The 14,538-nt window shown below is 48.1% G+C and overlaps 1 protein-coding gene across 1 annotated transcript in view; it reads right to left on the reverse strand.

Annotated features, from left to right (window-relative positions):
- The window catches only part of Acsl6 (acyl-CoA synthetase long chain family member 6), a 52,886-nt gene that overhangs the window by 12,892 nt on the left and 25,456 nt on the right, over positions 1-14,538 (reverse strand). Inside the window, exons 9-15 of the mRNA XM_048334187.1 lie at positions 13,187-13,238; positions 7,658-7,731; positions 5,411-5,488; positions 3,590-3,724; positions 2,889-3,023; positions 1,830-1,925; positions 902-974 (exon numbers count right to left, since the gene is read on the reverse strand). Of these exons, the coding sequence (XP_048190144.1) occupies positions 902-974; positions 1,830-1,925; positions 2,889-3,023; positions 3,590-3,724; positions 5,411-5,488; positions 7,658-7,731; positions 13,187-13,238 (643 nt within the window). The remainder of the gene's footprint in view (positions 1-901; positions 975-1,829; positions 1,926-2,888; positions 3,024-3,589; positions 3,725-5,410; positions 5,489-7,657; positions 7,732-13,186; positions 13,239-14,538) is intronic.

Below are 14,538 nucleotides of genomic sequence, written 5' to 3' on the forward strand. Positions count from 1 at the left end.
AAGAGGAAGTTGGCTCCCAGCTGGAACCATTTACTCAGCAAAAGGATTCTTTGGCTGAGCATACTGCGGACTCTGTTTACAACCTTTGTTGCGAATCTTGTGAAGGATAATCCGTGGGTTCCCCACCACAGACCCGTTTCCCCTGCCCGCAAGATGCGTTGCTTCAGAACAGAAGTGTGATTGGGAACTGCACCTTTGTGAGATGGTCACTAGACACAGAAGACCAGTGCTCCCAAAAGGCCTCTAAAAATGGCTCTGTTCAGAACAGGCTATTGGCCAGGCGTGCACAACCTTGTAATTCCAGCTACTTAGAACCTGGAGGTAACAGAATCAAAGAGTTCCAGGACGGCTTGGGCAAAGTTAATGAGAACTCAAAAACTAAAAGGGTTGAGGAACGTGGCCCAAAGGGGCAAGCTGGCACACACGAGGTCTTGAGTTCAATCCTCAGTACCTGTAATCATGGTAAACTTTTCTTTGCTTTACAAGTCATATCCAATTCACGGTTTGCTTTTTTTTTTTTTTCTAAAATCCGCAAATTCAGTTAAAAAACAACTATAAGCAAAGTTATGCAATATCTACTATCTATGAAACATGTCACACTGGTATTTTAAGGATTTTTACCTCCTGGAGCTCTAGCTTGTGATCTATTATTTGTATAACTTCTACTTATTTATAAAAGAAATAGGAAAACAGGAAAAACGACAAACATTTCTAACAAAGAAAACACCAGATCTAAAATAACGCAACTCAGATATAACTACCATTAATTCTTTTTTTCTCGTCTCTTTGACTTTTTCCCCTAAGTGCCTATGCAGATTCACTCCCAGGATGGAGTTGCACAGCCAGCTGTTTTGACCTGGAGTGGCCGGGGAGCCGCTTCTATACCTGCACCCTATCTTACCTGAGGTCCAGTCCCCCGGCGTGGTGAAGGTACATCCAGCTGTGCACTCAGTTTGGCCATAACCTTCATAAACCTTCAAGCAAAACATGGAAATCACACTGGGACCCACGGCTTCCAAGAGCTGACTGTCGTTTTCAGCTACCTAACTTCCCGTTGGCCATCGGCCTATTCCTCAGTGAGGACGGTTGGGGTAGTGCGCTGAGGGCAGCTAACTGCAGGGGAAGCGCAACACGGTGTGGACACTTGGGCTTGCAAAAATGTGCTGCTTTGTTTTTATATTTTACCACAATTAGCAGATGACATTATGTAATAAAATTTCGGACCCATTCTCAACCACTGGCTCGATTTTCCACTGGAATAATATGTATTAAAGATCAGCATTTACAAATCTGCTAAGAGATTTCCTCTCCAGAGTCCTTCTTATCTACCTCATTGCAAAGTGTGTGTGTTGGGGGGGCTCTGCCATGAAAACTGGTCACGCCATGTTAGTGTCTAACAGGAGGACAGTGTGAGAAGCAATGGTTTCTAAAGCATAAAAATTTAAGCATGCAGGCTGGGATGTAGCTCAGTGGCAAAGTGCTTGCCTAGCAAGTGCCACATCCCGGGTTCAATCCCCAGTACCAAAAAAGAAAAGAAAAAAAATTTAAGCATGCGCAATTATGAAACTGACATAGTTACCTCATTGAGTGCCCGTCAGCCATAACCATGCCACAATGCCCTGCCTATGAAGGAACTGACTATATTTTCATTGGCTGGGTATCTGGGATGTTTTTCAATCTCAGATGAGGAGCCTTTTATGCTAAAGAAGCCTTATTTGTCTCCAGGATCCTTTTTGGTACAGTCAAGAATATAATAGTTCACCTGCCTAACATATCCCCCGTTGTCCGCCCACCCCACCCCCACCATGGAAGACCATGCATGGTAATACCTGGCACCCCAGAGCTGCCCGGAGGAATCCGAGGACTGTTGGTGATGCGGGGGCTGCTCCCGTCACGATCATCCGCACGCGGCCACCAAGACTGGCCTGTGGGAAGAGACAAGAACCTGTCAACATTGGTGATGGTCTTCATTCAAGGGCAACATTCACTAATGCTAGATAGAACTCAGGCAAGAAACAAGGCCCTGAGCTGAGAAAGTCCCTTCCTCTCGCAAATGAAGAGCCCTATCAGTCCGCAATGCAATCCACACAATGACCAACTCTTTCATGTCTTCTTAGATAAGTGTCATTAGGTCTGTAAGGCATGCTATAATTATGATTCTTCTCCCTCCTTAAATGATAAGGCAGTTACCTCACTCTTCCATCATTCACAAGCATCGAAAACAATTACTTAGGACAATTTCTTCCAGATTCCATTTTAATGGCATTGCCTTTTTTCATGTACAAATCAATACTATGCTTTATTTACTATGCATTGCAGAGGGTAAAAGATACTTGAAACATTCTGTTTCTGTAAACTGAGCCAAGAGAGTTTAAATATTAATTTTCCACACCTGAAAATAGAATAGCAAGAAACTTAGTAATGCTACTAATCAACTACATATTTTGTGGGCAAGGCAGGGCCTTAAGACTTTGGTGGAGAAATAGGTAATCCTAGATTGGCCTGCTTTAGGAGAGGCTGAAAAGACAGAAGAAAAGAGGAAAAGATTGCTAGTCATCTAATTAGAACCTGGTGCTATCGGAGAGCCACTGTGGCCAGGGTTACAGGAAGGGGGAGAGACTCTTTCCGGCCCCGGGAGCATAGGGACATCGTAGTGAAGCACTGATACGCTCAAGGGCAAAGCTGCCCTGATGGTCAAGGGACGTATTTTCCAGGGGGGGGTGTCTTTCTTGCTGGTTGCCCTTTAGCAAATATACATGTCCAATTTCTTTTAAAGACCATTTTAAAATTAGACTTTGATTTGATGAGTACATGTTATTACATCACCAGATTGCAGACCACTAGAGACAGGTGTCACTCTATAATCACCTATATGTCCATTTTCTCACCTGAATCTTGTTAAAGAAGAGTTCATCCCAGATACTGTTATTTCTAATGATTCCACTACGGACTTCAGCCTGTTTGCGCTTAGCTGCAAACTCCAGGAGCCAACGTTTTAATGGAGTGTCTGCCTGAGAGAAGATCTGAGGAAACACAAGTTGGAAACAGCTGTCAGAATCTGAATGTATCACTTCCAACTGCATGTCCCACAGGAAGACAGCCACTAGAGGAGGTAGGTTCCACTGTACCCCTTCAGGAGGCCACTGATTATGTGACATCAAAACAAGGGCGACGGCCAGGAGCCAGCGGCTCACACCTGTAATCCTAGCTATCCGAGAGTTGAGACTGGAAGCTAACCTGGGACTGGTTATCTCCAATAACCACTAAAAAGGCAAAAGTGGAGGTGTGGTTCAAGTGGTAGAGCAGTAGCCTTGAGCATGGGAAAAAAAAGAAAAAGCAACACTGTCAAGGTCCAGGGACATTGTGCAGATGTAAGTTTCTTTAAAAAAAAAGTCTTCTCAACCAGGGTTTTGGAAAATAGGGAGAAAAGTGAGAAAGAATCAGGGGATACAAGAAAGGAGGCAACTTTCAGGTCATGGTGTGGAAGTGTGGAAAACCTATATGGGGCTTCTGCCTAAGAAACAAATTCTGTCCAAATACGCTGAGGCACGGCCCCTGGCTCCGGCCAGAGGCGCCCCGTGGGTCTCACCTTGTCATACATCCGATTCAGCAGTCGCGGAACCACGGGGAAAATGGTGGGTTGCAGAGCTTTCATGTCATCCGAGAGGAGGCGGATGTCCCCCTGGAAGAAGCCAACACGTCCTCCGTGGCAGTAGACAACAGACTGGAGAGAGAGAGGAGAGCAGGTCCTTTAGTCTGGTCAGTCCTGGGCTTCAAGTGAGCGCTATCCAAAGTTCTACCCTCCGCGGCCCCAACCCCAACCCCAGCCCAGTTACAGCTGCTGTTGGGAGACTTGGAAGAGTGCTATTTGAGCTGTCTCCCAACCTGCTATGCCCCCACAAATGTGTGCACTAAGTTTCACTCCACCACAGGGAGAAGACACAGGGGCAGAGTTCTGAGCTTTTAGAAGATACCAAGATAGGCATTCTCACTGACACCTGACCAGCACACCCACTCTAAAACCCTGGACGTGAGCCTACCTGAGAACTCAGCTCTCTGAGATTCACTGCATCCTTGTCTGCTTCAAGTCTAGATAGTCTATGAGTTTTCCCCAGGAACAGCTCGACAACTACAACTACGAAAGGAAACTCCATCCCTATGGGGACTGGAGCTGTTACTAAATCTGGTTGTGGGTGGTGGCTGGTGAGAGGCGATGGGGGAGCCTGGCTGTTTCTAGAAGGACTGGAGCACACCAGGGGCCTTGTACTTACTCCTTTAGCTCTCATAGAACCCTATGAGGAAGATAGTATTCCTAACAACCCTTTCCTTAATGAAAAAGCAACACACCTAGTGCCACAGCACAAATGGCAGTAACTGCTGGCATTCTAACCCAAGCTTGAAAAGTATGCCCTATTATACCAAATATTCCCTGAGGCAAAATAGGAAAGATTGAAAAGATGAAGCTTAGAAGCCAGGCACCACTGGCTCATGCTATAATTCTAGCTACTCAGGAGGCTGAGGATTGTGGGTCCAATGCAGCCCAGGCAGGAAAGTATGTGGGACTCTGATCTCCAATTAACCAGAAAAAGAGGGAAGAGGAACAGTGACTCACCAACCCTGAGTTAAAAAAAAAAAAAAGCTAAGGGACAAGTGCCCAGGCCCTGAGTTCAAATCCCAGTGCTGGCACAAACACAAAACAACAACAATCCAAAAAAAAATGCTGTTTATTCGGAATGGTTCTTTGCATGACACAGGAATGGAGAATCCTTTGTCCCAATAATCAGATATGGACTCCGTCCTTCCCTCACTCTGCACTCCCACAGGGAGTCTCCGAGTCATACAGCGTCAGTCCCCATCTGTAGCCTGAGGAGCCATGACAATCTGATGCATTCCCTGACTTTGCTGCTTTGTTCTCCTGTGAGAGTTATGAGACAGAAGCCTATCGGCTTGTACATACTGAGGTCCTGCACAGAGCTTGGATGGCAAAGCCCTTCCGCAAAGTTTGCAACGCTCTCAGAGCAGTTGCTACCAGCAGGGGTCGCTACCAGCCGAGTCTGTCCTTGGGCAAGACTTAGCAGGTCTGGGGTCTCCCCTGAAAGATATTCCCAGGGAGGACAAGTACCGGAGGTCCTTGGATCCATCCCCCTGGCCTCTGAGGTTCTTTAGGAGGATAGGGTATTTTGGTCCTACTTCACGCAACTAGTGATAAAGTGACACTCTACTAGGATTATGGGTTCTAGGTATGGCTTGTGCCTCCTGGATGCCAGGGCCTTACCTGCACCATTCGCTCAAACATGTGTGCTAAAGGCAAATAGGAAAAGTGCACATCCGCACAAGTGGGAGCCCACTGACTCTGCAAGAAAACAGAAGGAGCCCAGGCAAGTCCCAATCAGTCAGGTGGGCGTCTTACCTGAATTACTCTCTCAAACATGTGAGCCAGAGGCAGGAAGGAGATGAGCACATCGTCCTGTCTCGGAAAGATCACTTTCTGCAGGTGATGGGCATGGGAGACAGAAAGGAAAGAAACACTGACAGGAAGACAACAAGAGAGTCATAAAACAATAAAGAGAAAAAATGATCCTGGATGGGTGAACAGGAAGAAGGGGGGAATGGGGTGTGGGAGGGTGGGACAGAAAGGTGAGATGAGAGAAAAAAATGAGAGCGAGAGAGGGATGGGGAGAGGGAGGATGGTGCAGAGAGAAAGGGAGGGCAGCATAGGAAGCGGAGTGTTAGGTCGCAGCGCCAGTGGGTCTGAGTTATCTGCAGAAGCAAAGAGCCACATGAAGCACATATAAACCAGCAGAGCCGAGCTCCGCAGGGAAGTCTCCTCTCAGGAGGGGCCTGCACCTCACTTGCAGTCAGTCGGCGCCAGCCTGGCTCTCTTCCCTGACTCCCCACCGTGGTAGAACCTACTAACCCCATTCTCCTGGGGCCGCTTGAGCAGAAAAGTCAGAAGGTCCTAGACTGTCAGCACTTTCTAGTGCCTCCAGAGAAGGCGGCCCAGAGAGCCCCGCCTCTATATGCCAACTGTGGGTGGGTGATGAGTCAGGGAGATGAGGCCCAAGCCCCAGACAAAGTAGCTGACCCCTGGCCTCACCAGCCACAGCCGAGAATCAAGGGCCTTTAAAGAAGGGCACCAGCTGGGTGCCGGTGGTTCACACCTGTCATCTTAGCTACTCAGGAGGCTGAGGTCTAAGGATCATGGTTCTAAGCCAGTCTGGGCAGCAAAGTTCCCATGAGACTCTTATCTCCAATTAACCACTCAAACACCGGAAGTGGCACTGTGGCTCAAGTGGTAGAGCACTAGCCTTGAACTAAAGAGTTCAGGGGCAGTGCCCAGGCCCTGAGTTCAAGCACCACGACCGACCAAAAAAAAAGAAAAGGACAATGCGAAAACAAAGCTGGCTACTTCCACCAGCCCAGGTAGAATGATGACCCAATCAGTCTCACAATTGTGTCTGACCCTAGAAACCGGTTGCTTTGACCAGGCAGAGAGGCCTGCACAAGGAGGCTCAGCTTTGTGAGCCTGCCTGCTGTTTTACTTTGTCACAAAGCCTATAAACATGGCTCATAGCTCCTAACCTGAACCCAGTCATCAGTTTTCTGGCAATGAACCTAATTAAGCATCTGGGGGTGTATCTGTTATAATGCCATGTAGCATGCAAGAGGAACTATCTACAACGGAGAACAGGGCTGACTTCAATGGAAAGATACTTTTGTTTTTTGCCAGTCCTGGGGCTTGAACTCAGGGCCTGGGCACTGTCACTGAGTTTCTTTTGCTCAAGGCTAGCACTCTACCACTTGAGCCACAGTGCCATTTCTGGCTTTTTCTGTTTATGTGGTGCTGAGGAATTGAACCCAGGGCTTCGTGCATGCACTCTACCACTAAGCCACATTTCCACATTCTCCTGAAGGCAATTTCAGAATATACTTACCAGTTCTGGGGAGGGGAGAGTCCTCCTTCCTTAGCTGGTTATAAACACTAACATACTTTTGTGAGGCCAAGATATATATGGCTTTCTTAAAATTTTAGATATACCTTTAAGTACAGCCTTATAAATTAGCAGCTACTGCTATTTCTCAAACTAATAGCCCTTAAATATAAAATGACTGAATTAAACCCTGGCCTCCTTAAAGAACAAGTTACCAAAGATTACTTTCTAATCAAAGGCACCTATACAAAAGCAAAAGGATCTCAAGTTCTAAAGTTTAAAAAAAAGAAAAGAAAATCCGGTTCACGTGCTTTTCTGGGATCTCAGCACTCTAAATCAACTGAATGTTTGTTGGGTATTGGTCATTTCGGTGTCTGGGGTTAAAAGCCATGCATGGTGGTGCATGCCTTAATGGTAGCACTTGGGAGGCTGAGGCAGGAGAATCATGAGTGCAAGGCCAACCTTGGTGACATTATGAGACTTGTGTCAACTAAAAATAAAACACCCAGAAAACTCAACCAGTGTCTGAGGTTAAAAGTGGCTGTCAAACGCGATTGCTCTGCTGAGTACAGGAACTCCTGCCTCTTAATGGCAGCCCAAACTTTATCAGAGGGAGGGCGGGGGGGGGGTGAAGAAAAGAACAGAAGCAACAGCATTTAAAACCCTTCTAAGACTTGAGGTTGTCCTCAAAAGACACCTGCGTGTAGTAAGTTTACTTTATTCACCTCTGTCACTTTCAGAAAGCCGGAGAAATCAGCCACCACGTTCCCGTGGGTCAGCATCACACCTTTGGGGTTCCCTGAGAACAGAAGGCAAGAAGGGGAATTAGTTGGGAGCTAAAGGGCCGCTCCCTGAGAACAGTGCCTGAGGCCCGCAGTGCCAGACACCAGGCTGGCCTCCAAGCCTCTGCTCCCTGGAGATCCAAGATGAATGCTACATCTGGGAACCTCCACCTAATAGACCCTCAAAGCCCACCAGGAGGCTCATGACAGCTTGGGACCGGAAGGCAGGTAGCTGAACAGGTGGACTGTCTCAAAAGCCTGAAGAGCTCACCGTTTTGTTGCACTTTATCCTCTCCTGCCTCCCTCAGAGACCAGCCCTGGGCCCCCAGTACCCTCAACATACTCTGCTGCTCTAGGCTGCTCTCTGTCTACTGGCAGAAGACGTCTTGGACACATCTGATGCCTGGAAAGCCTCCAGGGTCTGGCTCAGGCCAGGCGGGAGGTCCACGGGGCTGAGGCAGCCATTCCTGTCTGCTCACTGGCAGAAATGGGACACACTCCTGCTTTGTGGAATGTGATTTTTTCCAGGCTGATCATGAGGCCTGGTCCTCAGAAACCTTGAGGAAGCGAGGTTTTCGATCATTACTCACAGGATAGGGACTGGTAGGGGTCAGGACTAGGCAGGCTGGATACAAGGCCAGAGTGAGCATCATGTCACAACTGGCTGGACATGACTCTCATACAGCTCAAATCCTAGCCTCGTCTCACAGCCGGCACTTAAGCAAGCCATTGCTCCCCTCTCTCTGTTTCCTCACCTGTGAATCAATGACAATAGTGCCCACTTCATAGGGGTGCTTGCTGTATGTAAGGATTAGGGACGTCATGTCAGTATAAGAGACGTTAAACTAGATGTTCCCACTGAGGTAGCAGATACAGTAGCTATGAAACTCCAAAAAAGGGAGGGGGGCGCGCGGATTCACCTTCAGAACATACCCAGGAAATATGAAATCAATCAGCAATGTGGGGAAGGACAAACAGGCAGATCACAATCAGGCCAACCCAAGCAGAAAGTGAGACCTTATCTTAACAATAATCAAAGCAGGGCCGGGAATATGGCCTAGTGGTAAAGTGCTCGCCTCATATACATGAAGCCCCTGGGTTCGATTCCTCAGCACAACATATACAGAAAAAAGCCGGAAGTGGCGCTATGGCACAAGTGGCAGAGTGCTAGCCTTGAGCAAAAAGAAGCCAGGGACAGTGCTCAGGCCCTGAGTTCAAGCCTCAGGACTGGCAAACAAACAAACAAAAAACAACAAAGCAAGCCAGACACCAGTAACACTGTAATCTTAGCTACTCAAGAGGCTGAGATCTGAACATTGCACTTCAAAGCAGGTCCAGGCAGGAAACTCTTGAGACTTTTTATCTCCAATTAAACCGCAAAAAGCTGCAAGTGGAGCTGTGGGCCAAATGGTAGAGCACAAACCTTGAGTAAAAAAGCTAAGGAACAGCGGGGCACTGGTGGCTCATACCTGTAATCCTACCTACTCAGGAGGCTGAGATCTAAGATCTGAGGGTTGAGACTGAAGCCACCTGGGACAGGAAAGTCTATGAGACTCCAACTAATCACCCACCCAAATTTTATTTTATTTTTTAAAAGCTGGTGATGGAGCTTGGCTCAAGCAGTAGAGTGCTAGCTGCTGTGAGCAACAGAGCTCAGAAGCAGGCCCTGAGTTCAAGCCCCGGGATTGACACCAAACAAAACAAAACAAAAAATGAAGAGACAGAACCCCAAGTTCTAGTATGGGTACACACAAACAAAAAAACAACAAAAGCAGAAATGCTGGCAGAGTGGCTCAAGTGGTAGAGCACCTACTTGCCTAGCAAGAATGAGGCCTTAAGTATGTGTGTGAGGGGCAAACTGACTTAGCTGTTTTCCCTAAACCATCCCCATGTAAGGCTCCTCTGCTTATCCTCCCTCCCTGCTTCAAATCTGATGAGTGGGGGAGGGCAGAAGCCTCTTGTATAGCAAGCTGGGGGAGGAGAAACAGTAACGAGGGAAAGAGCCAAAGAGACACCACTTCTCTGTATGCCCCCAGCAGGCCCTGCTGGGAGGAAAGAGGGGTCTCAGTGAAGACTACAGATTCCTAGTTTGGATCAGCACTTGATTCTGAAATAAGACTATGATGTGCAACGGCCGCGGGACTTCTTAGCGCCTGGAACTGATCAGAAAGGCCTGAATTGCCTAAATTTTTATTCAGAAGCAGAGTGAGGACAACATTTACTCAGCAAGTAGAAGGCAACAGAGGAGACAAAAATAAAGTTGCTGCCAGGTAATGGTGGCTCACATCTATAATCTTAGCTACTCAGGCGGCTGAGATCTGAAGATTGCAGTTTGATGCCAGCCCGGGCAGTGAAGTCCTGGTAAGACTCTTATCTCCAATTAACCACTCAAAAAACAGGAAGTGGACCCATTGCTCAAAGTGGTAGAGCCTTGAGCAAAGGAGCTCAGGGACAGTACTTAGGCCCTGAGTTCAAGTCCCAGGATCAACACACAAAGACACCCCCCCACCAAAAAAAAAAAAAACCCTCCAAAAACATAGAGGTGATTCTGGGAGTAAAGAGGCTACATGATTTTAAAAGGTCATATTTTTATAATAGGTAGTTGTTAAAATACCTTCCTTTGGAAAAGATGCTGTCTTACCTCTACCTGTACTTTTATTCTGGTGCTTCTTCAAACCCAGGCCCATATTAAGACATTTCCACCAATTGTCTCTTCAATACAAATCAGACAGAAGTCCTGGGGCCCACACAATATTCTCAGTGTTGTCTCATAACCTGTTTCTAGAAGTTTCTAAAGAACATCCCCCAGGTATCAGATATATGGAATCAGGACTGTCACAAAATAGAGCGCTGTGCCATACACAGAACTTTAGATGAGGCTGGCTGGCTTCCTCACACCTAACATAACCTCAGCACGGGAGGTCTGAGGATCTTGAAAGTTGTCTTCACTGAAGAAAGGTCCATTCAGTTCCTGCCCAAACATTTACTGGCGGCTGTAACTGTTCCATTATGTTTCGTTTCATTAAGCCCTTTCCCTGTCCAGCATGACTGCAGAGTGTTCACCTATTCTCTGGATGCAACTCAGCAGCACAGTACTGACAGACTTGGTCCTGTGACTTCTTGACTGCTTCTGCTCTGGCTGCATCCACTCTTGGCCCATGCTTTTCTTTACTCCCTCTGCCTTCACAGCAAGATTCTGTCCTGCCATAGACTGTCTGTGCATGGTGTCACTGTCATGCTGTTCCCTCTCCTAGGAGCCCCCTCCCTTTTTCCCCTTCTATTTCTTTTATTCTAGCTATGGATCCTTTAGGACTCTGCTTAGATTGTAATCCTGTCCAGCTGACCTGACACCTCACTGGCAGGGTACCCCATGCAGCCTGCATGCATACCCTCAGGTAATAACCAAATGGTAGTGCAACTGCCTCCGGATGTGGGATGTGAGCTGATGAACACATAAATGCAGGCTCTCTTATCCAGTGCTCAACAGTAGACCTAAATGCATCCCTCCTCCTGGGTCTTTCTGGCCTGACGAGGTGTTCCGAAACACTAGTTTTTTTTAGGTTTCCTCGGAGGTATCTATCACTTATTAGAGGGAAACTTTCTTAGAATAATTCCACCAGAACCAAGGGCCAATGTCAGATTGAAATCATAGTTTCCATCTTTGCCCATTAGAAGAACAATGTGGCTCTGGTCAGGCTAAAAGCCAGCGTGCAAGGGGAATTGCCACTGGGCTGTGATGCCAAGGACACATGTGGCTGACGTGCTGACAAGAGGATGGACATAAGAAGCACAGCCCGGGCTTAGTCTAAAGCCAAGGAAATCCACTGACAGGGTGATATCAGGCAAAAGGTCTATTCACTGCCCCAGCTCTGTCCTGGCAGCAGCCACAGTGGGGTTGGGATACTAAACCACAACTCATTTGTGAGGCTCCATGCCTTCTGTTCCACCACATGGAGCTCACGTAGGACAGCTCAGCCTTCAACCGGGAATCCAGTCTGGAAGATACTGGACATGACGTCTGTCCCCTCCAGCCAGGAACAGCACAGTTCTGCTTCTGGAAGTCCTTTCCCAGGTGTAGGGCATTATGTATGACCAAGTAGCATAGTAAAAGCCTGAAGGCACTCTTGGAAGGCAGAGGTCCAAAGCTAAAGGCCACAGCAGTTAATTGCTCCCCAAAATAACGTCACTAAAAACTCACACAGTGAAACTCATGTCAAAAAACAAGAAGACATTGGAGAAAGTTCTGTTTAAAAGGCAATGTAAGCCTGAAGGGCATTTTTGAACTTTGGACTAGCTCTGGATATCAGCGTCTAGAAAGCAAGGGCTGTTTTCTGAATATGGTAACAAATCTTAAGCCCACTTGAATAAATAGCAAAAATCCATCACCGTTCAATAATACCACGTTTCTCATGATCCACTGACATGGATAATCTGGATTTTGGAGCTGGACAAAGGTCAACCAAATGCCTTAGAGGCTGTTTCTGGGGGAAGGGGGACCCCCAGAACTGTCATCAGGCAGGCCAGTCCTTAGTCTGGGAGGAAGTCTGGAAACCTTTTGCCATTGGATTCGGGACAAAGCAAGTAACTTCCCAAGTAATCGGATAAGACAGAGTGACAGTGGTAGAAATTGCAGAGGGCCGGGAGTTCCCAGAGCAGGTCACAGCTCTTGAAGCCTCCGCTTGCTGGTGTCCACTTGGAGCAGGCTCAGTATCGAGCCGCTCACCTCACAGACTCTGCTGAGGCCCCAACAGCACAGTGAGGGGGTGGACAGGCCACTGCAGACTGCAGAGGACAGTGCCTGTGCCGTGGTCTTCATGTCCATTCTGCCCCTTCCAAGACATCTTCCTGGGCTGTGCCTGTCCACGCGATGTGGATGCTCTGTGGTTAGTGCCATGCACAGGTTGTGCCATTTTTTCCTAACAGTCATGCCTATGGCTGCAAAGCGTCTGCAGTGCTCTCTTGTATGCTGCTCTGTCTCCCACTTGGCACCTAACCATCCTGCTCGTAGGTGGGACATGGAGAACAGTGATGGCAGAGAGGTTAAGTGATGGGTTCATGGCACACGTGGAGATGAGACTCACACGTAGCCTCTCAGACACAAAACACCACAGTCCTTTCCCAGTCCTTGGGGGAGGCAGGAGCAGGAAACAGTGGGGTGAGGTGTTTCCCATGAAGAAATGATTTCTGTGGGAAAAGTCCTACCCCAGCATGTGGTCAGGATAGCCACGGCTCTACTGGCTCAGCTCTGGGAAGTGTAAGGTTTACATGTCCCAACTGACACTGCCCAATTGCAGCTGGCCACCTGTTCCTGTCTGGTGTCAAGCAATGGCACTAGCAGAAGGTGCCAACATCCGGAGCCAGGCTCAGGACTTCTCATAGAGGCACAATAGACTCCTGGAAGTCACCTGCCATGCTTCCAGGAAAAGGTAAAGACAGATTGCCATGGGTAGTAATCTGGGTGACTCTACTTACCTGTTGTGCCACTTGTGAAACATACAATGGAAAGGTCATCAGGCTGCGGGGGCTAGAGGAATGAGAAGAGGTATGTGTTAGGAAGACCCAATGTGACCCAAGAGGGCCAAAGATACCAGGACCACTCCCCTGCCTTGCCCCGTGTCTGTGCTGAGGTGGGTGATGTGGCTATGGGCACTGTTGCACCTGCGCAAATGCTCCTGCACGCGATAGTTGGAAAAGTGGGCAGGTGAGCTCTCAAGAAAGGGGGAATGCTGGGTGCTGGTGGCGCACACCTGTGATCCTAGCAACTCAGGAGATTAGATATAAGGACCATGGTTCAAAGTCAGCCCAGGCAAGAAATCCTAGGAGACTCTTATCTCCAATTAACTACCAAAAAAAAAAAAAAAGCCAGGAGTGGAGCTGTGGCTCAAGTGGTTTAGCACTGGCTTTGAGCACAAAAGCTCAGGGGGCAGTGCCTAAGCCCTGAGTTAAAGCTGCAGAGCTGTCACACACACACACACAAAAAAAAAAAAAAAAAAAAAAGAAAAGTGGGGGAGGGGGGAAGAGGTGGCATGTAAAAAAACAGATCAGTCCCACCAATCTGACACATTCCCTCTGCTTCGCCCTCCTCTAGTCTGAGCTAAACTCTCCTGGATTAGGCTGGGCTACAGAGAGCATATCCAGGTTTCTACGGAGACCTCTCCTATCTAATAAGAGTAGCTCAGTTGACTCTACTTTCTCCCAGACATTTGTGGTTAGTCTCAGGAGCATAGGTGGCTCAATGCTTGAGCTGCCCAAGGCATCTCCAAGACTATTGTATCAGACGCTTGTCCCGGCACCGGGCACATGGCCCTTGCTTGGGTCACCAGGAAGGGCCCACGTACTCCATCCGAACACAGAGGATGGCTTCTCAGAAGAGGTGACACACGAGGTGAGTTGAAAAGGTGAGCAAGATTTTTTTTTTTTTTCAGATTCAGTTAGAGAGGGGAGCTGGCCCATGCGTTCCTCTCAGGGAGAGGAACTAGCCCGTGCATAGGCGCACGGGTGCAGGAGAGGAGGCAAGCTGAAAGTCGGGGGCAGTTCTCCGTGGCTGAAGCCTTATGTGTGTGTGAGTGGACAAAAACACAGGGGTACGGAAGAGGGCCCTGAGAAGAAGGGCTGAGACCCTTATCAGTGAGGAAGCTCAGCAGGGATGGTGAAGCCTAGAAGGGAAGGAGAGGTGGTAGAACACTTGGAGGTCAGAGGCCTTGTGCAGGAACTACAACTACCCTCATGGCCCACCCTAAGGGACAGCTACGGCCCAACTCCAGGCACGGTGTGTGAGGATAGCACACGGGCAGGTTTGCAGCCCAAAGATGAACAAAAACAGT

The sequence above is a fragment of the Perognathus longimembris genome, chromosome 25 (genome assembly GCF_023159225.1).
Source record: "Perognathus longimembris pacificus isolate PPM17 chromosome 25, ASM2315922v1, whole genome shotgun sequence".
In the NCBI taxonomy this organism is placed as follows: Eukaryota; Metazoa; Chordata; class Mammalia; order Rodentia; family Heteromyidae; genus Perognathus; species Perognathus longimembris.